The following is a 23,282-nucleotide window of genomic DNA, read 5'->3' on the forward strand; positions in this document are numbered from 1 at the left end:
TTATAGTTTTTTTGGATTTTTATGATTTTAAATATATTCAAATTTGGCAATCCAATAGATTTTTAAAAAATAGGTAAATAAAAATAGATTACATATGCAGCAGATTTAGAACATGAAACAAATCTTATAGTGACCCAAAAGAAAATTCATGATCCAAAAAAGAAAAAATTTGGCTAAATGGGAATCAAACCTTGGCATAATGAATCATTATGTCGGATGTTTCCACTACACTACACCGGCAGGTCGAAAAATACCCTTGGTGGTTCTATTTAATAGCTACTCCCAACGATAGGCGGTGTCCCCAGCTTTAGAGAGGTGGTAAAAGTAAGGCAAATCTGGGTAAATGCACCAAAATTTGCATGACGGAGATTTTGGAAAGACTTCAAGACGATTGTATACTTCTGCAATGATTATTGGCGGGATACTCGTATTGCTGTCCAGAAAAGTTATTTTCTCGCAGAAATCTTTTTCATATGAGAGATGTTCAATTCAAGAATTCGATAAACCATGGATTGCTACTCTTTTCATGTCTATAGGATTATCATTTTCGAACATTATATACAAGCTTATGCTCGTTTTTGATGCGAAAAACTATCGACTATTCACAAAAATTGAATTTCGCTTATATCTACAAGGCCTAACAATAGCCATTCTTGATATTATCTATTCAACTCTATACAGTATTGCCATAGTATTGATAAAAGAGCAATATGCCACGTTATTTAGATTTGTCATCATATTATTTACAGCTTGTCTAAGAAGAGTCTGGCTAAAAGAAAAGCTTCTTGCATATTCATATACAGCACTCGTAATTGTTACGATCGGTGTCGTTCTTTCTTCAATTTCCGTTATTTATGATCAATTAAAGGTAGATACTATTAAATACAATGCCACTTTCTTTATTGCGCTCACACTACAAATTTTGGCGCAATTAGCCTTATCAATTAAGACAATTCTCGAAGAACAAATTTTACATCAGAATGACGTCCATCCAACATGGTTTTGCGGTGTCATTGGTATTTATGAAACAGTTATCATCCTATTCATGGTATACCCAATTGTTAATTTCATTCCTGGAAAAACAGGAGCCGGATTATCCGAAAATTTTTGCGATGCAATCAAAATGATTGGACATTCTAAAGTTTTAATCATTGAGTTTGTATTGTTTCCGCTTATTGAGCTGTTTTATAATGTTGGAATCCTAGGAGTTATTTTTTCCACCAGTGGAATCCACAAAATTGTTTTTGAAATGGTTTACACTTCATTTGCATGGTTTATTGAGTTATTTATATATTACGCGATGAAAGGAAATGTATTCGGCTTAGCAAAGGATATGGGAGCAAAATGGGATAAGTACAGTCCAATGAGATTAGTTGGAATAGTTTTGATTTTCATTGGCTCCCTTCTTTACTCAAAAACAATCAAATGCAAATGCTACGAATACGAACAAGCTGATACTCAAGTATTCAGATTATCTGAAGTTTGTTCTATCGATCATGAAGTTTGAAAATTCAAAATTGTGTATGTTATATTAGATTAAATATTCGCTTTGCTATTTTTCTTTTTTAGATTTATCTTTATTGATCCAAAATTAATTTACAGTAAACAACTTTTGTTGTAGAGTACTGCATCATGAATAGAGTCGTTCTGCTTCAATTGAATCGCTAAGAGATACTAACTAATATCATAAATTCATGACTATTATAGCGTATCATTCGATAGTTTTTTATTAATGGGTATTTTTTGATTAAATAAAGGATATGAAGACGCTGATGTATTCAATATGAAAAATATTCGATTCAACAGCATTGTGACAATCTATATAAGATGTAATATTGTGTCGGTGTCAAATTTTAAAGAATGAGATTCGAAATAAAAAGTTAAAGATTAATATAATGCTATACAAAGGTATGAATTAATTGTAATATAGCTTTTAATATGGAAATATTCATGGAATTCCAACAATAGAAGAGATAATTTATTTGATCCAAAGATAATAAAATTGGAATGTGGATATGTAATGTGGGAATAATAAAGCATGAAGAAAGATGCATGTACGCGACAGAACGAAATTCAATTTTGTTCAAATATAATTTTTGGAAAATCATTTTATAACTCCCCTATTCCTATTTCAAACATAATTACATTGTGGATAAGATAAATACACATAAAGAATAATCGGTAATTAGAAATTATTAATTTATTAAAAGAATTGCGAAAAAATAAGAATGAAATGATATACGGTGAGCATTTGTAATGATATTTTTATAATAAATGTTGAAAGTTGAATGATTTTTATTATTGTTTTGTTAGTTTTTGAGAAATAGAGTATTCTATTTGGATATATTAGTGTGATTGTGATAGTATTATGCAGTGTGTGAGCATATTGTGAATGATATTTCTAAGTTTTTATCATTTTTGAAAAATAAAAATAAAAAATTATCAAACATGTTTTTATATCAAAATCGTAAAGTTTGATGCATGTAGTATCTGTTTTGATTTATATTATTCATACTATATGTTGAAAAATCATATATATATATTTACAAATGTAAATGTAGATCAAAGGATTGAGTTTGAATTCATTCTTCAATCTTCTCAAAATATTGAGAGAGTACGTTAAATATTTTTCCGATAATTTCGTGTGGCTTATATAATCTTGATATATTATCAAGAGTATTCATTTCATCAATAGAAATATCAAGGAAATTATCTAACCAGAACAACTCACAAATAACTGTACGACATTTTTTCAAATTGACAAATAGAATATTTTAACGCATTAGCATTGGTATTTAAAAACATTTAAAAAATTTGTCATTGTAAAAAAACGTGCTCTCAACAAAAACATTTGAGAACAATCCATTTAAATTTTCTAATAAGAGAGTTGGAACTTCAGAAAGCAATTTATCGGAAAGAATAACACCTGTTCTTCTATAAGTAAAGATCCTTTCTTGCAAAAAATCAGTGCAATTTCGTAAAATTTGATGGATCCGATAAATCTGTTTGAGAAGGCAAAGAAAAATGAAATCCATTAAAATTTTTGAGATAAGTTTTTATTCACACTCATTCATATAGTCCATTATGTTTATTTCGCATTTTGTCGAAATTTATTATTGAATTATTTTGTCACATTGAAAGTTCATATTTATCATGAGCGTTTCAGATAACTGCCCAGAAGATCATCACAAGAGATCAACTAAGAACAAATTCAGTGAAGAAGAAGACAAGATCATCATTGAGAAAGTTCGCTCTCTTGGTTGCAAGTGGTCTCAAGTTGCGAAATTTTTACCAGGAAGGAACTCTCGCCAAGTCAGAGAGCGTTACAACAATTATTTGTGCCCATTAATCGACACAAACGAATGGTCACAAGAGGAAGACAAAAGTCTCATGCAGCTTGTCTCTAAGTATGGATGCAAGTGGCGGACAATATCTCTTTTCATGGTATCACGTTCTGATGTCGGCGTCAGAAACAGATACAGACTTCTCATGAGGCACAAAACTTCATCTTCGAAAGGAACGAGACGAGAAAGACAAAATTCAAAAGATGATGAAGTATTATCACCTTCGACACCACAGACAACACCACAGTATTCGTCTCCAGAAATGCAAACTACTGAGGTTTGCACAGATTCTGTTTCAAATATATCACAAGTACCAGTTACTTATTCCAACCAAGACATCAGTGGTGTTGACATATTCAATGATGATTTCGATTTCGACACTTTCTGTTTTGACTTCGAATTCTAATTTTTTTAAATTTTATTACTTGTTTTGATTGTTTGTTATAAAACTTACTTAACTCTAATAATAGCCTTCTAATTTATTCTTGTAACTGATTTCCAAAGACGTTGCAATTGAAATTTCAATTTCCGACTTTTTGAACATAAATTGTCTTGTCAATTTATATATTTTCTTCAATATCATGTATATTTAATTTTTATAAGATTAATTTATTGACGATAGAACCCGATAATTCTTCTCAATCCAAAAATTGAGAGTTTTTAAGATTAAATTGTGAAAATGTAAAGTATTGATTTGACAATTCCCAGCAAATTATCGAACTTTAAAAAATTTATAACAATTGCATTTGTTTATATTTTTATTCAATAAGTATCGCATAATAATTCTTTCTTGATCAAGAAAATTCAATCTTTGTTTGACATTTGATACTGTTCAAGTATTTAATTTATTTCACAAGAATTTTATAACTAAAACTACATTAGAAATATAAATTATAATTAATGAATCAATTTAATTTTATCAAGAACAATTATAGAAAATTTAAAATTAAACAATAATTTTATAGTTATATCTGTAATTATAAAAGAAGCACTGATCCTAGAGAATATTTCATTTCAAATTTGAAACATATTGAAAATGATATGTAAAACAATTATAAAGAAGGCTATTATTAGAGTTAAGTAAGTTTTATAACAAACAATCAAAACAAGTAATAAAATTTAAAAAAATTAGAATTCGAAGTCAAAACAGAAAGTGTCGAAATCGAAATCATCATTGAATATGTCAACACCACTGATGTCTTGGTTGGAATAAGTAACTGGTACTTGTGATATATTTGAAACAGAATCTGTGCAAACCTCAGTAGTTTGCATTTCTGGAGACGAATACTGTGGTGTTGTCTGTGGTGTCGAAGGTGATAATACTTCATCATCTTTTGAATTTTGTCTTTCTCGTCTCGTTCCTTTCGAAGATGAAGTTTTGTGCCTCATGAGAAGTCTGTATCTGTTTCTGACGCCGACATCAGAACGTGATACCATGAAAAGAGATATTGTCCGCCACTTGCATCCATACTTAGAGACAAGCTGCATGAGACTTTTGTCTTCCTCTTGTGACCATTCGTTTGTGTCGATTAATGGGCACAAATAATTGTTGTAACGCTCTCTGACTTGGCGAGAGTTCCTTCCTGGTAAAAATTTCGCAACTTGAGACCACTTGCAACCAAGAGAGCGAACTTTCTCAATGATGATCTTGTCTTCTTCTTCACTGAATTTGTTCTTAGTTGATCTCTTGTGATGATCTTCTGGGCAGTTATCTGAAACGCTCATGATAAATATGAACTTTCAAAATGTGACAAAAAATAATTCGAATAATAAATTTCGACAAAATGCGAAATAAACATAATGGACTATATGAATGAGTGTGAATAAAAACTTATCTCAAAAATTTTAATGGATTTCATTTTTCTTTGCCTTCTCAAACAGATTTATCGGATCCATCAAATTTTACGAAATTGCACTGATTTTTTGCAAGAAAGGATCTTTACTTATAGAAGAACAGGTGTTATTCTTTCCGATAAATTGCTTTCTGAAGTTCCAACTCTCTTATTAGAAAATTTAAATGGATTGTTCTCAAATGTTTTTGTTGAGAGCACGTTTTTTTACAATGACAAATTTTTTAAATGTTTTTAAATACCAATGCTAATGCGTTAAAATATTCTATTTGTCAATTTGAAAAAATGTCGTACAGTTATTTGTGAGTTGTTCTGGTTAGATAATTTCCTTGATATTTCTATTGATGAAATGAATACTCTTGATAATATATCAAGATTATATAAGCCACACGAAATTATCGGAAAAATATTTAACGTACTCTCTCAATATTTTGAGAAGATTGAAGAATGAATTCAAACTCAATCCTTTGATCTACATTTACATTTGTAAATATATATATGATTTTTCAACATATAGTATGAATAATATAAATCAAAACAGATACTACACGCATCAAACTTTACGATTTTGATATAAAAACATGTTTGATAATTTTTTATTTTTATTTTTCAAAAATGATAAAAACTTAGAAATATCATTCACAATATGCTCACACACTGCATAATACTATCACAATCACACTAATATATCCAAATAGAATACTCTATTTCTCAAAAACTAACAAAACAATAATAAAAATCATTCAACTTTCAACATTTATTATAAAAATATCATTACAAATGCTCACCGTATATCATTTCATTCTTATTTTACGTTGTTCTTTCATCCTCAATTATTTGGTTCAAATTATCTTAAATCAAGTATTTGTTTATATAATCTGTATATAATTTTGTTAAAAATTTATTTCCAAATGAGAATTTTCGTATAATCATAATAAAATTTTTTCAAAAATTTATATTATTCTAAAGATGCCTATATTGAATGACCACATCCAAATTTGCTCCAGCTTGTTTGGAAATTATTGCTTACACTAAATTGAAACAAATGATTTTATCATCGAAATTAAAATCGATAGCTAATAGTCAATACTTTGAAAAATTAATGTAAAACTATTCTGATTACGATTCATCACCAATTCATTAAAATACTTTTGCTAAATTTAGATTTTTCAACATTTATCCTCAGATTGGGCCTCCACTTTAATTCTGCAAACTTTTATCTATATTACAGTCTATAACTTTTCCCACCTGACCGAACAAATCAACAATTGTTATTTAAGTAGTATATGATGCGGGTTGTGTGACTTTTTTTGTAATCGTAAGAATTCTCACATAATTGAATGATTTTTGAACATACTTCCGAATAGCAGATTTTAAAAATTTATGAATAATTTATAAAAAGTTTTTATTCCTACAATTCCTATATTACCATTAATAAAAAGAATATATTTTTGACGAAGTGAAGATTCACACTTCGTCACAAAACTCCGAAAAAATAAAGTTAGATTTTTTTATTTAATATAAAATGTATGGAAAAAGAATAATATCTGATTTTGAACATTATTTGATTGATTTACTAATTGATCCACAAAGCTGTTGTAAAATTAATTTTGAATTTAAAATTAAAGGAACCGTAAATTTTGTATTTATTTATCACTTAAAAGAATATGACCGATATCATAATTTGATATATGAAACTAATATAATATTTGAAGATAACAAACTTACAAGCTTCGAACATGAAAATGATATAATATTCGAAGATGAAAAAAAGAAAGAGATTGAAAAGCAATTCAATGAATGCCTTTTAAATACATATGCGCACATTATAAGACATAAAATGAAATTAATTCCTTATTAATCAAAAATATTTTTTATCTTTATATAAAGATGACAAATAGAAAATTTTTCATTTTTGATATCTATTATTGCCCAAACGTGTATGGACTACATGTAGAACTTAAAATAAAGGAAAGGGATACATATGAAGAATATATAAAATTTTGTAGAAAAAACGATTATATACCGGAGTCAAAGAATATATTCTTGCAAAATATAAAACCTATTATAAAGGTCGGAAAGATTAAATTTCCGTGCATAGTAGAAATATACTTAGATGATGTATGTGACGAATTTCACAGACTAAATGAAAAAAAGACTTTATATAAAGATTTTGTTAAATTTCTTATTGAAAATTATTTGAAGCCTGAACATGTGATTCCAAAATATCACCGATGATATTTTAAAAAATAAAATAAATTATATTTTTTAAATAAAAAAATAATTTTTATCTGATAGAAATAATACCTACAAATGACGGTATATAAAAAATTGACTTCTTACGTAAAATTAAAACTAAGTTAAATTTATTTTTTTTTATTTTTTATTTTATAATAAATGAGTATAACAACTAATTCATTGAAATCTTTAAAGTTCACTAATTCAGAATTAGAAAATATTTTAGAAAATTTTGGAGACGGTTCTTATCCAACATATATGCAGAATGTGAAAGAGTTTTCCAGATTGTTGAATGAATTTAAATATAACGGACCAATTACTAAAAAGGCTATAATGAGATATTTATATCCCAAAAAAGTTGAAAAACAGGAGAATATTCCTCTTTATGGTCCAGAGGACCTGGGCTCAGAGAGCCTTGAAACACCTCCTGAATATTTTGAAGAAAAAATTAAACAAGATGAATATTATAACGATGAGATTGAGAAATTGGAACAATTAAGAAATGAAATAGATGAAAGAATTAGTGAATTGAGAAATGCTGAGAATGAAGTAGAGGGTTTAATGAATATCCCAGCTTCAGAATCAGAAGTTCAAAAATCACATGAGGAAAGATATAAAAATTACTTTTTGGAATCTACTAAAAATTTATTAGATGGTGATATTGACGAAACACTTTCAGAAGAAGGCACAAAATTTATTCATAAACATAAGCTTCAGTTTATTGACGATGGAGATTATCCATGTATATTACTTTCACCTCCTCTTGATTCTGAAAAATTCAAAAAAGCACTGAAAAATGTAACATATGCAACAAATACGATTAAGAAAGAAGACCATGATATTTACACAAATTATTATTTAAATAAATGTACAGGTGTTGATAAAGTTTTTGATTTGTTAGATAAAATATCAAAAGAAACAATTGAAACATATAAAATTTTATGTGATTGCGGTTTCATTGTTGAAGATACTAATAATGTTTCATATGAAAGAACAGCACCGAAGGAAGACGAAGTTGAAAGGTCTATACCATTCGTTATTAAGAACATAAAAGATATGAAAACTTATAAACATTATATTTATTCATTTATTTCAGAAAAAATGGAAGCAACCCATAAAACATCATCTCATCATTTTATAGCTATTCATACATTCCTTTTCAAAGTTGTGAAATTAAATAAGACAGGAATTAGATTTAATGTATCAGGGTACGCATTCTTGAGTAAATTAAAATGTATTCGTCACGTCGCAGATGATAAAAATTTATGTGTTCTTAATTCATTTTATGGACTTTAAAAAATAAACTTTATTTTTATTTATTTTTTAATTTTTATTCTTACATAAATGAATAAAAATGGAACAGCTAAAATGAATGATAATCAAATAAGAGCCGAAGGTAGAAGGTTATTTAAACGCTTCTATAACATTCCTGATGGTGTTAATCCTAAAACTCGTAGAAGTTATTTAAATGAAGCCATAGATGCATATGAAGGATTTGACATTTCATCAGAAAGTGAGAGGTTAGCAAGAATGTTAAACGTTAATATTGATTTTTATTATTGTGACCCTCAACCAGAAGACGTAGACATTAACAAGGTAGACTTTCCATTAGTGGAATCAATAATGATAGATCCAGAATTTGAAACAGTAAATATTTTATTAACACAGAGTCCATGTGGAAAACTTCACGCTGACAGAATTACAGACGTTGAAGCACTCACAGGATATAAAGTTTGCCCCTTTTGCAAAGAAGAAGTATATTCTATCCGTGATGATCCAGAAAGGAAAAACCAAAGAAGATTTTTAAAACATTGTGAGAAATGTAAAGAAAATAATGGAAGATTAATTCAAGACGTTCAATTGCAAAACACACAACAACCATATGCACCACATATCACGAAACAGAAGATATATCAATGGCTATTAGCACATAATTTGCAGGAATATTATAAACCAACAAGATATTATATTACTTTTGACTTCGAAACATTAGAGACTAAAGAAGAACTTCAACTTTCTGAATGTGCAACTTTGAACGCTTACTTAAAACCATTTATGGTATCATCAACTGTCAAAATAAAGCCGCAAAGCGGCGAGGTCGTAGACCGTGATAAAACATTTACGAGGAATTTTTGCTTAACATCAAGTGATTCGTTCATCTCTGATTGGATTGAATTTTTATTTTCAACCTGTTCATTAGTTGCTAAATCAAATATTGAACAATATGAAGAATTAATGAATACATTAAATGAGAAACAAAAGGAAGCAATGAAAGAGCTTTTAGATGAAGAATTTAATAAAGTGAATATCATTGGTTTTAATTCGGGAAAGTTTGATTTAAATTTAATTCTTCGTGATTTAAATACTGCAAAATGGAAGATAAAATCAATGCTGGGTTCTTCTTCTCAATTTAAGCAAGTCATAGTAAAGAAAACAAACTGTCCATATGAATTAAGATTTATTGACATCAGAAATTATATAGCGGGTGGAACATTAGACCAATTCACTCAAGATTTCGGAAACAATAAATCACGTGTTAAATCCTTTTTCCCTTATCAATTCATCACATGGGAGAATTACGAAGATGAATTATATAAAAAGGAACCATTCACTCAAGATTCATTTTATTCAGCATTAACACAAGAAACAATATCCGATTCAGATTATCAAATATATCTCAATGATGCTAAAAATTTTGAGAATAGATTAGAATATTTTATTCATTATTGCAATAAAGACGTTGAAATTATGATTGACCCAATTGATAAAATTATCGAAGAAACATTTGTTTATAAAATTGACATGCTTCATAATCTTTCTTTATCATCGAATGCATCAATGATTCGTTACGCGTTAGCATATAAGAACTTCAATCCTAACGAAACATATCCAGAAGAAGAAAATGTGGAATCAAGTTTTGAATTAACAAAAAAGTATTGGAAATATAAAATTGATTCATATAAGAAACAAGATGAAAAGGCGAAAAGAGATACCAAAAATAATGTTTCAATGGATGATTTTCAATACTATCACGATTTAATCCTTTCATCTAAATGCAAAATGTGTGGTAAAGCGTTTACATATGTAAATAAACCAACATTGGATAGAATCGATAATGAAAAACCACATACCAAAGAAAATTGTCAGTTAATGTGTTGTTATTGCAATGTCGTGAAATCAAATAAAGATGAAGATGTTCAACGTTTAAGAATCAATTTAAGAAATTATGCATTAAAAAATAATTTACCAATGACTTTAGATTCAGTTGAAGCTTATCACATTCTCCGTAATGGAATTACTGGTGGTCTATCAAATGTTCAACATCGTGTTAATCTTAAAGGAATCACGCACATTAATAAACTTTCATATAATCCAGAAACTAAAACTGTATCAAATGAGGACACCACCAACATTATGACTCATTTCGTTGGAGTTGACTTTAATTCATTATATCCTTCATCATTTTCATCTAATCCTCATGATTTCATTCAATATACTGACCATAAAATGTATATGCCGGGAAGATTGAATGGTGTTATCATTTGTGATACAGCAACAAAGAAAGCAAAAGCACTGGGAATAATTAAGAAGAAAAATACTTTATTCGTGGCTGAAGTAAAGGGTCACATTGATGAAAAATACATTAATGATTACATAAACTTTTTACCGATAATAAGAAACTTAGATATTATCACAGATGAAAAAACAATTGGCAGTTTTATGTATAATTACATGAAATCAAACAATCTACCAGTTGACCAGAAACAGAGAAAATTAACTCAGTTAGCATCAACACACAACCAATATCAACCATTTTCTTCTTATTATCTTTGGTATCTAATAGACAGATTTCATTTTATCATTGATGACATTCAATCAATTTTAACATTTACTAAAAACACTTGTTTTAATGAATTTGCGAACAAATTTATGAACGAAAGACAAAAGGCTGAATTAGAAGGAAATAAAGGAAAAAGTTTATTTTGCAAGATTTCACTTAATGGATCATATGGTTACGATGCAATGAATACACAAAATTACGCAAAGACTAAAATAATGAATGCACAGGCACGCGTTGCATGTATGTCAAATAAGTTTAAAAACATAAGAGAAATAGGTGAAGGATACATATCAAGTGATGCTCAAAGATAGATTTTATAGATGTGATACATGTTTACAAGAGGCATTTTTTACTTTAGATAATGCTAAATACTGGTATTTAGTTTTCATTTATGATTTTATGTATAAATGCATGAATCTTAATCGTTTTCATTTCATTGAAGGTGATACTGATTCATCTTATTGGGCTATTGCTGGCGATCCAAGTCTTCCTAACACTCAAGCATTTCAAGCAATTGTTACAGATAAACAATTTTATGATAAAAACATTTTCAAATTCGCACCATTTGATTTCTTTTGTTTTGATGAGAAATTTAAACCTAAATTAAAGAATAAAGCTGAAGAAAAAGCACATGAGAAGAAGTTATTGGGTTTAGCAATTGAGAAACAAGGTGATAACATGGTTGCTTTATGTCCTAAGTGTTATACATCATTCAACGGTTCAATTGATGGAAGTGATTTTAAAAAGATTGCACAAAAAATGAAAGGTGTTAGTTTACGACAAAATAAACAATTAACACCTAAAAATTATTTGGATATAATAAATGATAAATTGATATTTGATGGTCAGAATATTAATTTACAACTTAAAAATGGGTCAATGACTCGCTTAACAATTGGTAAGACTGCATTAACAGGAGCACACACTAAGGCTGTATGTTGTGAAAATGGATGTTGTATGCCATTTATTTAATACAATTTAAAATTTTATTTTTAATAAAATGCCACAGAAGAGACAAAAGGAACCACAACGAATTTTTTAAATCCCATCACAGCATCAACAGCAACAACAACCGCCACCATTTGATACCGTTTTAGAAGAAGGAACCGTTAATGATGCGATTCAATATGTAAATAATGGTTTTGATACTATGATTCAAAGAGGTGGGCACCCTTAAAACATTGATTTTATTTTTATATAAATGGATAACGTAGATTTAAAAATTTTAATTGCTGATTTAGTATTTAGTCAAAATTTTCTTGATTATTATGATTTAAAATCATATCTCCAAAAACATAATAACAATATAACGGGTGATGATATGGAATATTATTATCCATATTATAAAAATGAAATTTTGAAATATCATAATAAAATAATTTCTGAAATTAAAGACAAAATTAAAAATAATGAATATACAAAGGGAAAAACTAAATCACAACTTAAACAGTTGAAAGATTTCAAAAATAAAGTATTAACAGAAGAAGATATTGATGAATTATATAAATTATATAATCATGAGCCGCAAAAACAAAAGGAACAAAACGCCCAGGTTCTTCAGACCATAAATGATGCACAAGCTTTAATTTATGATTCATTAGTTAAACCATATTCAGCCCGACTTTTAAATGAAGATCAACTTTTGGAATTCATCCTTCAACATAAACTCGAAGCGGGAAAGTATATCAAACCTTTATATACAGCATATTTAAAACAAATGAATAGAATACATCCAGAATTAATGAAGGAAGGAATGAAATCCAAAATCAAAGCAGATAAAATTAAACCACTTGCAACACCAAAACCTCCAACGACAGTACCGCCTCCTCCTTCAGTTAATCCTTCATCATTCACTTTATTATATCCATTTCAAACATTAAAGAAGCAAAAAGATTTTAAAAAGGATTTCAAGATATTAAATAAACCAATTGACCCGAAAATTCAACCGTTAAAGGAAAAATTTAGTCGCCCTTCATTTGCACCATATCCATATTCATACGAAATCGATCATCTGGAATATTCAAAAGGAAACGTTACTTATTTATTTGCCATTAACATTAACACTAGATATTTATATTGCATTCCGGTGAAAGGGAAAACAGAACAGGAAACAAGAAGAGCTATTCAATACTTACTAGATCATGAAAGAGTAGATAATATCAGGGGTGATGGTGATAAAGGATTTCAGGCAGCTATGACTCATTATTTCCCACAAATTAATTTTTTCTTCTCATCCTCTCCATATACGTTTCATAATAAAATAGTTGATGCGGTAATGAGAACTCTTAGAGATGCGTTAGGGGTTAACGGTCAGATATACTGGGATGGAAATCATGACTCCATCATACAGCAGTTAGTATATTATTACAATAATACATGGCATAGAACTATAAACATGAAACCGGTGGAAATGAAAAATGATATTTCAAAAGAATGGGAATATATTAGAAAGCAAATGGAAAAGTTAAATGATGTTAAACGTGAACAAATTAATTCGGGGCTCATGAATTTTAAACAAGGAAATAAAGTTTTAATTCATCTCGATTATGGAAAAACTGATAAATCAATGACAAAAAGAAGACGAAGATTTGACACAATAGCTGAATTTGTTAGATATATTAACGGCAATGCATTAGTTGAAGTTGACAATAAATTAATAGAAATTCCGATTTATTTTATTACTCCATTATATTTAAACAATATTTAATTTTTTTATTTCGTAAGAAATGAGTGACAACGAAGCAGCCAAGAGTCCAGACGATGAATATAAAAAGAAACTAAACAGAATTAAATCAAAAATATGCTATTACAAAAAGAAGCCACAATGCGGTGGGGTTGATGCCCATAAAACTAAAGTAATTGAAAACGATGAAGAAATAATCGAAAAATTAGAAACTTACCGTTCAATCCTTAAACTGAGTGAAGCAAAAATAAAAGAATTTAATAGAATAAATAAATTGATTGGAAGAGATGAATTTAATAAAGATGAATTTTTAAACTCAATCCAAATTTAATTTTTATTCCTCTTTGACAACATCTCTCTTTCCATCATTACTGCATAACCACATTTTCTCAATTTTAGTGGTTTGTTATTTTTAACATGTTCTTGCATCATTTTTATCATTTCCTCCCTTGTTATGATTCGTGGTAAATTTTGAGCTTGTGGGGTATTCATTTATGATAAAAATAAAAATTTAAATTATGCCGTTCTAAAGTTTGTGACAACATGACATTTAGACAACAACACAGGAGGAAGGCAGTTATGAATTATTTTTGAATAACTGAAGGTGCTACCATGTTACCATGTGCTACCAGGTCATTTAACTTCTCTGAAAAAACGAGACAACATGACATTTAGACAACAACACAGGAGGAAGGCAGTTATGAATTATTTTTGAATAACTGAAGGTGCTACCATGTTACCATGTGCTACCAGGTCATTTAACTTCTCTGAAAAAACGAGACAACATGACATTTAGACAACAACACAGGAGGAAGGCAGTTATGAATTATTTTTGAATAACTGAAGGTGCTACCATGTTACCATGTGCTACCAGGTCATTTAACTTCTCTGAAAAAACGAGACAACATGACATTTAGACAACAACACAGGAGGAAGGCAGTTATGAATTATTTTTGAATAACTGAAGGTGCTACCATGTTACCATGTGCTACCAGGTCATTTAACTTCTCTGAAAAAACGAGACAACATGACATTTAGACAACAACACAGGAGGAAGGCAGTTATGAATTATTTTTGAATAACTGAAGGTGCTACCATGTTACCATGTGCTACCAGGTCATTTAACTTCTCTGAAAAAACGAGACAACATGACATTTAGACAACAACACAGGAGGAAGGCAGTTATGAATTATTTTTGAATAACTGAAGGTGCTACCATGTTACCATGTGCTACCAGGTCATTTAACTTCTCTGAAAAAATGAGACAACATGACATTTAGACAACAACACAGGAGGAAGGCAAAAATAAATTCCAATCATACTTTATAAAGCTTCATTTACAGGTATTTCATCGTCAGTAAATGAATCCTCATTATCGTTTGGTTCAACCTGTTTATATAATCCTTTCATTTCTTCTTTCAAAACATAACACCATGTTTGTTTACCGTCTATTCTTCTATGTTTCCTATCACATTTATCCTTAATGCTCATTTGGAAATTCTTGTCTTTCATGTCTGATGGTTTGCAGAATAGAGCATTTTCACACGTCATACCTGCACACAATTCATCATAATGTGTATTTATCCATACATCTAAAGGATTTGTTGATAATTCTATTAAATCTTGTTTGGCTTCAGTCATCGGAATGATTCGTACATTAAATGATGAAAGGTCATATTGCATAAAATACGTCAGTAAATTATCATAAAATTCCTTTGTGCATGAATCCATTAAATTCTTGAAGTAATCAAATTGACCCTTGAATTTACCATTAACTCTTAAAACTACATATCTTCTGTCTCCAACTTCAATTTTGACAGGGTAAACGTTATTAGTTACGAAAATGAAGTTTGCAACATTCTGAGTAGTTCTTCTGGGTTGATTCTTTTCATTAATTCTAATCTCATTATCCGTAATAATTGATTTCAAAGCGTTGAAGTTTGCGAGTCTGTCTTCACCTACATTCTTGAGTTCATTAAGTACAAGAAACATTTTATTTTCAACTACTGAGTTGAAATTACCCGTTAGCTCACTTATTTCAGTAATGTTTTTACATGAATAACCAGCGAGAAGTTCAGAAATAATGTCTGTAAATCTGTTTTTACCTGTTCCCTGAAGTCCTTTCAAAATAATTGCTGTTTCATTCTTGATTCCAGGATGTTGAATCATTGATGCAATCCAGCCGAGAAGGTATTTATACACTTCATCGTTATTATCACAAATGGCTTCTTTAATGAAATCCATAAACATCTCAATTTTTGAGTAATCTACTTTTTCGAGAATGTTGTATTTATAACCTTGAAAGGTTGAGAAAACATCTGGAGAATCAGATTTAAAGCAAACACCCTTAACAGTTAATGAAGACAATTGATTTAGTAGTACATCCCATGCTGTTGTTGTTTTACCTTCTTCTTTAAATAATTTAATCATTTTGAGTGACTCTTTCATGTTTGATTGAAGAACGAATGATATTTGATTCATTTTGTCGTGTATGTTGTAATCTTTCTGAATGAAATATTTGTTTCCACAATCTACAAAACGAATTACACGTGATAAATCCTCAATTACTTCAGAACTGTTTTTATACTGATGATTTTCAGCCTTGCGTCTAATATCTGTTATCAAAAACGAGTCATCAAGTTTGATATCAAATGTTATTTTTGGCTTACGTAATAAAGGCAAAACGTATTCATCATAATATTCCTTTTGATAAAGTTTTAGAATCTTCACTAAAACAAATGGAGAAGTCATTAAATGTGTATATCTACTACGTGCTTTTTCAAAATTACTTTTAGCATTTTCTGTTAAACTGCAGAAGTTATAAACGTTATCGTATGCTTCATTAATTAAATGATCCGGTAACGAATTAATTGCTTGAAACAGTGTGAATAATGTAACTTCTTTTTCTAAATTCATGTTTCCACCGTCATTATGTACTTCAAAATCACAGATGCCATCAACTATGCTCTGGGCAAGTTTATCGTCAATGTTTACATCTTTGGTTTCATTCATTATACTCTTTATTTCTTCGTTCTTCTGTTCAACTCTTACCTTAATATTCAAATCATTTAATATATCGTTTACTGTTCTAGTTAATGTTGAATCATAACTTCCACGAATGAATGAGTATGTATTGATTGGTTCTGTTGCATTCTTGCGAACTCTTGAATCAGCCATAACCACTAATGAACGCTTTGAATCATCCATAGAAGTCATGATATCAATATCATAATCATTGCAGGAATAACATTTAATCATTCTGTTCGAAACTGCATAGAAGAAATTAGTGTTGCAATAAATGTGAAGACCTCCTGAAGCTGTTTTAACGATAACATCTTTATCCGAAAGTTTTGATAAAATATCTTTTCTAACTGTTTCTTTAAGTTCATCATTGTATGATTTATTGATATCAACATCTATAATCGTTAAATTTGATATTTTATTTACTAATAAAGCCATACCAGTTTTCCTTCCTCTTCCTCCATCATGTTTGAGGTAGTTATGTAAATCAATCTTGTTTTCACCAATTCTTTCGTTGAGGGTTTTAGTTTCTGCCACAACTAATTCCTCAGCTAATGAATCAATAACTTTTTCATCAGAAATGATAAAGTTGCCGTTGTTGTTTGTTGCTGTCATTTATATAGGAATAAAAAAATAAAAATAATTTTAAAACTAACTTTATTTTTGGGTCATTTACACTCATTCCGATGAAGAAATCATGACAAAACATATACGTTCATTCCGATGAAGAAATCATGAAAATTCATGAGGTGAGAAATTAGGTGAGAAAAGAGGTGAGATCTCACCTCTTCACCTAAAATATATTTTTGGGTCATTTACACTCATTACGATGAAGTCATAACTGCCTTCCTCCTGTGTTGTTGTCTAAATGTCATGTTGTCTCATTTTTTCAGAGAAGTTAAATGACCTGGTAGCACATGGTAACATGGTAGCACCTTCAGTTATTCAAAAATAATTCATAACTGCCTTCCTCCTGTGTTGTTGTCTAAATGTCATGTTGTCTCGTTTTTTCAGAGAAGTTAAATGACCTGGTAGCACATGGTAACATGGTAGCACCTTCAGTTATTCAAAAATAATTCATAACTGCCTTCCTCCTGTGTTGTTGTCTAAATGTCATGTTGTCTCATTTTTTCAGAGAAGTTAAATGACCTGGTAGCACATGGTAACATGGTAGCACCTTCAGTTATTCAAAAATAATTCATAACTGCCTTCCTCCTGTGTGTTGTCTAAATGTCATGTTGTCTCATTTTTTCAGAGAAGTTAAATGACCTGGTAGCACATGGTAACATGGTAGCACCTTCAGTTATTCAAAAATAATTCATAACTGCCTTCCTCCTGTGTTGTTGTCTAAATGTCATGTTGTCTCATTTTTTCAGAGAAGTTAAATGACCTGGTAGCACATGGTAACATGGTAGCACCTTCAGTTCTTCAAAAATAATTAATTATTGAATGACCTGAAACCATTAACGTAATCATTAACGTAAACATTTATTTCTGCAGTTCATTACCTAATTAATTACAGACATAAAATATATTTAGTTCATTCGGTAAGCCTAAACCCTTTGGGTCAAGTCTCAAGTGTGTTCATTGAACTCTATACCATGCGAATACAGTCATAAATGGTGGCATGTATTCTTTACTTTGTCCCGTTGTTTGTGTATATCCTGAAACGAAATGTGTATGGTTTCCTTCTCCCTGAGTGTCATCCCAGTAACAATTTATAGCAAACTTAACGTCGTCTTTAACATCATATCCTTTACCTTTTGTCATTCCTGACCAATCCCAATATCTATGCTTATGCCAACCCGCTTGAGATGTACTTAAATCTATGTAATGACTGTGTGCAGGTAAATTTTCACCTGAAATCGTTTTACTTCCCCCTGTTTCCTTTGAAGAGTTTGCACAATACAAAAACCTGTCGACTATTTGTTCCCATGCACCAACACCAAACATTACTTGAGGACCTCTTGCATCCATAGATGTATAAATAGAACCTACTGGGTTCATTAAATCAAACATATGAGATATTATAGGATTGTCTCTTTTGAACTTAAGATATAGTGTAACTATTTCAGGTTTCTTCTGGTTGTGTCAGAATATTTTTATAATATAATCTTATGTTTTCAGGGTAGCTAAAATCTTGACTATAATATTTATTTCTGTCATCTGTATAATAATATACTATTCTCGTTTTTTCTATTGCATTATATCTTTTATATCTATAATAATCTAAATATAATGTTAGCTTTTGTTCATCTACATGTGGTGTTCTGTCGTCATCTCCATAGTCATAATAATATGGTGCTGGAGCTGGGTCAGCCAACGTCATACCTGCCATTTCATAAACTCTTAAATATTTCTTTTGTTCGTCTCCATATAAGTTTAAGTAGCAGTTGTTGTCTAATGGAACTTTAACTTGTGTACCATTATTCTTTATATAGCCTACATACATTTCATTGTTATTTTTCGGAATGAGTTTATACCGTATACCATTTTTTAAGGAGTGTACAAACTCCCATCTAAAATATTTGTTTTCTTCATAGATAGAAACATCCCCAACAATAGTTTCAATATTTTTTGTTGTTCCTATCAAACTTTGGTATATTTCATCCACATAAGTTTTATCTGCCTTCTTATTTAACTCACTATCAACATATTCCTTATCTGCCTTCTTATTTAACTCACTATCAACATATTCCTTATCTGCCTTCTTATTTAACTCACTATCAACATATTCCTTATCTACCTTCTTATTTAACTCATCGTTAACATAAGTTTTATCTGCCTTCTTATTTAACTCATCGTTAACATAAGTTTTATCTGCTTTAAGATCTAAACATCCTGAAACCCATTCTGTATCAGCTTTAACTTTAAAAGTCTCAAATGTCCATTCATGATACCATTCAACCCTTTCTTTAATTTCATTATCTTTTTCATCAACATAAACCAAATTTGCCTTCTTATTTAACTCACTATCCACATATGTTTTATCTGCTTTCTTCATTATGTCATTTAGGAAACCTTCTATGAATTCCTCATTTAAATTAAATCTTCCAATCTTCAAAACTTTAGGAAATGCATTTAATGCGTAATATCTCTGTTCTTCTGGTGGAATTGATGTTATATCATCCGTTATTCCTTTAATTTTTGAATTCATAAATAAAATTTCTTTTATATTTGATATCACTGCACCACCTTGCAAACGAATTCGAAATGGTCATTTTTCAATACTATCTCCAAATCTCCATATTTCAACCTTTGCGTTTGTTCTGCCGTCTTTGAATTATATGCATATATGGCGTATGTAATGGTCTGAGGGACCTGGGTGCTTTGTGCCTTAAGTTGTTGTGTTGTTTAATCATTTATTATGATTTAAAAATAAATATTTAATCCGTTATCTCATCAGCTATTTTTTCTATTTGAAATTGCCATAATATTTCATTCAAATTCTAAATCACAATCAAATAGGTCAGTTATTCTAAATTTAATATTTGATAAATCTTTTGAATGAAGAATAAATGAATTCCCGGATAATTGAAACGGATATGATAAAGAAAATGTGTTTAAGTTGATGGATAAAATGTTTTGTATTGATGGGTAAGAGTTAGGGTCTAATGTTTGATGTGAAAATCTCATTGGGGTATTAACTTTATCACATTTGATTAAAATGAAATTGGAACCAGTGTCAGAATACAAAACATCCCCAACATCTTTTTCAAAATTTAATATCCCCAACAATGAACGAAGATGAGGAGTACAAAATTTAATTTTCAGCGGAAATTTAATAAGGTTATTTATTTCATCAAGTTCAAAAAGTTTATCGGGTTTTGATTTAAAATTTTCTTCATACCATACGATAAATGATTCATTTAAATAACTTAAAATCATGTTAATATCCCATTTCGCTATCACATTATTTATATACATATCATACGTTTTTTCATGGTCATCTTTAATAAATGATATATAATCTGAAGGGTCTAAAAGAATGGGATTAAATTTACCACTCACAGAAACGAGAGTAACATTATAAATTCCGCTAACTGTTAAATTTAATTCACAACTATTATTCGAAATAATATTGATAATTGACATTTTTATTACGATTAAAAATATGGTAAAGCGTTATTTTCCAGTGATAAATAAAACTAGAATAAGATTACCTCAAGAATTCATAAATTCAACGAATAAGAAATTCATTCATGTTATAAATTTTAGTGTTTTCAGAAAATATGAGTCAATGTCATATTCATCAACAGGTTATATTTCACTTCATTCAAATTTAGTTCAATCAAACCCATATAATGACCATTTCATAAGATTTTCAGATGGTATTAAAAATGTAATTGATAGATTAAAATATGAACAGATTGACAATATCGAATTTTTGGAATTTTGGTTTAAATATCCGATGGAAAAAAGATTGAAGTTAAAGATAAAGCTGATACTATAACAAAAACAATTACAATGACCGATCCGGATAGTGGGGAACAAAAAGAAATAAAACAAACGATAGAAACTGGTGAAAGGTCAATTATTATTGATTATGATTCAAAGGATTATTATTCGATAATGTTAATGCTTGAATATTAAATAGCCTTAACAAAGAATTTTTCAAGTGATATTTTATATTCATCAACTATTTTATTGTATATGTTATTATAAGTTAAATGTAGTTCAGTTGTTGCTCCGTTCTTTGATATCTTAATTGTGCTAATATCCTTTATAGGATTTATTTTTGCAACTGTTCCGCAGCATGAAACCTCATCATCTATGAAAAATTGAATCTTAACGTCTGAATCTTGAACATCACAAAGAATGGCGATAATGTGAATTAATGATTCATAAGGTAAAATAATTAAACCAGATTGGTCAATTAAATTTATTATTGAATCATAATTATTAATTATTATATCACGGTAAATTTTCATTAATTCAGAATTAATGTCTACTTTATATGGCGCATTGCGACTGGAATCGTAGATTCCTGGGTTCTCGATGTTTGATGAAAGAGGTGGGGGTATGTTGGATAAGTGGGAATTTCAACGGGTTCTTTACCGGGTTCAGATAAAATGATTGGGTCTTCATCTTCTTTATTTTGCTCCTCCTCTTTCTTTGGTAAGTCACGAGTTAATAAATTGGACTGTGTTGCTGACCTTGTTAATTCAGGACTAACATTAACTTTAACATTTTGAATAATTCGTGATTTATCATCATTTACGTTATAACCAACCGTAATCTCTGCTTTTGCGTTTGTGTTCTTTTGACTTGTGAAACGTCTTCTCATTTATAATTGAATAAAAAAAAGAAAAATATATTTAAAGTTTTATTTAGTTGTTACGGTAATATCCCAAGGTTCATCCTTGTTTGCTTATACTTTCTTTGTAACTGCACCAATTATGTTATTGATATGCTTTGAGTTTCTTCCAGTCTTATTTTATCATTTACAATATCTTTAATCATTTCATTACATGCATTCTTAAAACCATCTGATTTTTCTAATTTACGTCTATCACTTTCTTTAATTAAATCAAAGTTATAACCTTGTTGAGAATAAAGTGGTTTCTTTATCAATTCCTTGAACGCTTCTGAAAGTGAAGATGAAGAAATTCTTGCCACTTGAATTGGTTTAAATTCTGCTTTCATTGCTTCTTTCTGTTCATTGAACACTGGATCGAATAAAGCAACTTTAAAGAATTTCTTAGCTGGAATTTCAGGTCTCAAATTTGCATATTGACCATCAAACTGTTAAATATCGTGGTAATCCATGGTCCTTCTTCAATAGCGTTTAATTCTTCATTGAAATAAGAATATGGATTATGACGGTATGAAAGAATTGGTCCATCTTTACTGTCTCCGATTTGTTGTTTAACAGCTTTTCCATTTCATCAAAATTTCATAGGATAACGTTCATTATATGCTTTACGTTTAGGATAAATCAGATATAGTTAATTTTATAACCATTTATGACTTTAATATTACCTTGACCATCAGTAACGAAAACTTCATTTATACCATCAGGCTTTCCATTTGGTCCTGTAATGTCTGCTTCATGTGCTTTCCAATTTGGTCCATGACGTTTGGCATATGCTTGAGCTTCTGGAATGTTAAAACGTTTCTCTCATTTGTTTAACATCCTTTTGAAGATCGGCACAATGTGGACTAATTCTTTCATTCCGTCTGGAACTTTCATAGTTCTATTATATGCACCCTTTTGTTTGTCCCTTGTTTTTATGGAACCTGTAGAAGATTTGCAATTTCTGTCATGTTTTAATTATAAATAAAAAATAAAATTAATTATAAAA

At 29.4% G+C, this 23,282-nt stretch overlaps 11 protein-coding genes and 2 pseudogenes across 13 annotated transcripts, besides 1 other annotated feature; 7 read left to right on the forward strand and 6 right to left on the reverse strand.

Moving 5' to 3' along the window:
- Nucleotides 1–338: 338 nt before the first annotated feature.
- TVAGG3_0747250 (negative regulation of mitochondrial outer membrane permeabilization protein) lies at nt 339–1,576 on the forward strand (the record flags this gene model as incomplete). Its single annotated transcript, XM_001319848.1, has 1 exon — nt 407–1,507. One exon carries the CDS (start codon nt 407–409, stop codon nt 1,505–1,507), a length of 1,101 nt encoding a protein of 366 aa, XP_001319883.1.
- A 1,577-nt stretch (nt 1,577–3,153) lies between these two features.
- Nucleotides 3,154–3,750, forward strand: TVAGG3_0747260 (RNA polymerase II transcription regulator recruiting protein; the record flags this gene model as incomplete). Its single annotated transcript, XM_001319847.2, has 1 exon — nt 3,154–3,750. The coding sequence occupies one exon, from the start codon at nt 3,154–3,156 to the stop codon at nt 3,748–3,750; it is 597 nt and encodes a 198-aa protein (XP_001319882.2).
- A 722-nt stretch (nt 3,751–4,472) lies between these two features.
- On the reverse strand, nt 4,473–4,832 carry TVAGG3_0747270 (RNA polymerase II transcription regulator recruiting protein; the record flags this gene model as incomplete). Its single annotated transcript, XM_001319846.2, has 1 exon — nt 4,473–4,832. One exon carries the CDS (start codon nt 4,830–4,832, stop codon nt 4,473–4,475), a length of 360 nt encoding a protein of 119 aa, XP_001319881.2.
- A 1,887-nt stretch (nt 4,833–6,719) lies between these two features.
- Nucleotides 6,720–23,282: part of a mobile genetic element that runs on past the window's edge.
- On the forward strand, nt 7,592–8,728 carry TVAGG3_0747290 (uncharacterized protein; the record flags this gene model as incomplete). Its single annotated transcript, XM_051245062.1, has 1 exon — nt 7,592–8,728. The coding sequence occupies one exon, from the start codon at nt 7,592–7,594 to the stop codon at nt 8,726–8,728; it is 1,137 nt and encodes a 378-aa protein (XP_051091649.1).
- Nucleotides 8,777–9,278, forward strand: TVAGG3_0747300 (uncharacterized protein; the record flags this gene model as incomplete). Its single annotated transcript, XM_051245063.1, has 1 exon — nt 8,777–9,278. A coding segment is annotated over one exon (502 nt), but the record flags the coding sequence as incomplete, so codon positions are not given.
- TVAGG3_0747310 (uncharacterized protein) lies at nt 9,821–11,145 on the forward strand (the record flags this gene model as incomplete). Its single annotated transcript, XM_051245064.1, has 1 exon — nt 9,821–11,145. A coding segment is annotated over one exon (1,325 nt), but the record flags the coding sequence as incomplete, so codon positions are not given.
- On the forward strand, nt 11,673–12,245 carry TVAGG3_0747320 (DNA/RNA polymerase superfamily; the record flags this gene model as incomplete). The annotated part of the gene is made up of 1 exon (XM_051245065.1): nt 11,673–12,245. One exon carries the CDS (start codon nt 11,673–11,675, stop codon nt 12,243–12,245), a length of 573 nt encoding a protein of 190 aa, XP_051091652.1.
- TVAGG3_0747330 (uncharacterized protein) lies at nt 14,000–14,287 on the forward strand (the record flags this gene model as incomplete). The annotated part of the gene is made up of 1 exon (XM_051245066.1): nt 14,000–14,287. One exon carries the CDS (start codon nt 14,000–14,002, stop codon nt 14,285–14,287), a length of 288 nt encoding a protein of 95 aa, XP_051091653.1.
- Nucleotides 15,280–15,597, reverse strand: TVAGG3_0747340 (uncharacterized protein; the record flags this gene model as incomplete). The annotated part of the gene is made up of 1 exon (XM_051245067.1): nt 15,280–15,597. One exon carries the CDS (start codon nt 15,595–15,597, stop codon nt 15,280–15,282), a length of 318 nt encoding a protein of 105 aa, XP_051091654.1.
- Nucleotides 16,205–17,592, reverse strand: TVAGG3_0747350 (Prim-pol domain family; the record flags this gene model as incomplete). The annotated part of the gene is made up of 1 exon (XM_051245068.1): nt 16,205–17,592. A coding segment is annotated over one exon (1,388 nt), but the record flags the coding sequence as incomplete, so codon positions are not given.
- TVAGG3_0747360 lies at nt 18,562–19,315 on the reverse strand (annotated as a pseudogene). Its single transcript has one exon. A coding segment is annotated over exon 1 (754 nt).
- TVAGG3_0747370 (uncharacterized protein) lies at nt 21,926–22,264 on the reverse strand (the record flags this gene model as incomplete). Its single annotated transcript, XM_051245069.1, has 1 exon — nt 21,926–22,264. The coding sequence occupies one exon, from the start codon at nt 22,262–22,264 to the stop codon at nt 21,926–21,928; it is 339 nt and encodes a 112-aa protein (XP_051091656.1).
- TVAGG3_0747380 lies at nt 22,349–23,170 on the reverse strand (annotated as a pseudogene). Its single transcript has one exon. A coding segment is annotated over exon 1 (822 nt).

Source organism: Trichomonas vaginalis, chromosome III (genome assembly GCF_026262505.1).
Source record: "Trichomonas vaginalis G3 chromosome III, whole genome shotgun sequence".
Taxonomy (NCBI): domain Eukaryota; phylum Parabasalia; order Trichomonadida; family Trichomonadidae; genus Trichomonas; species Trichomonas vaginalis.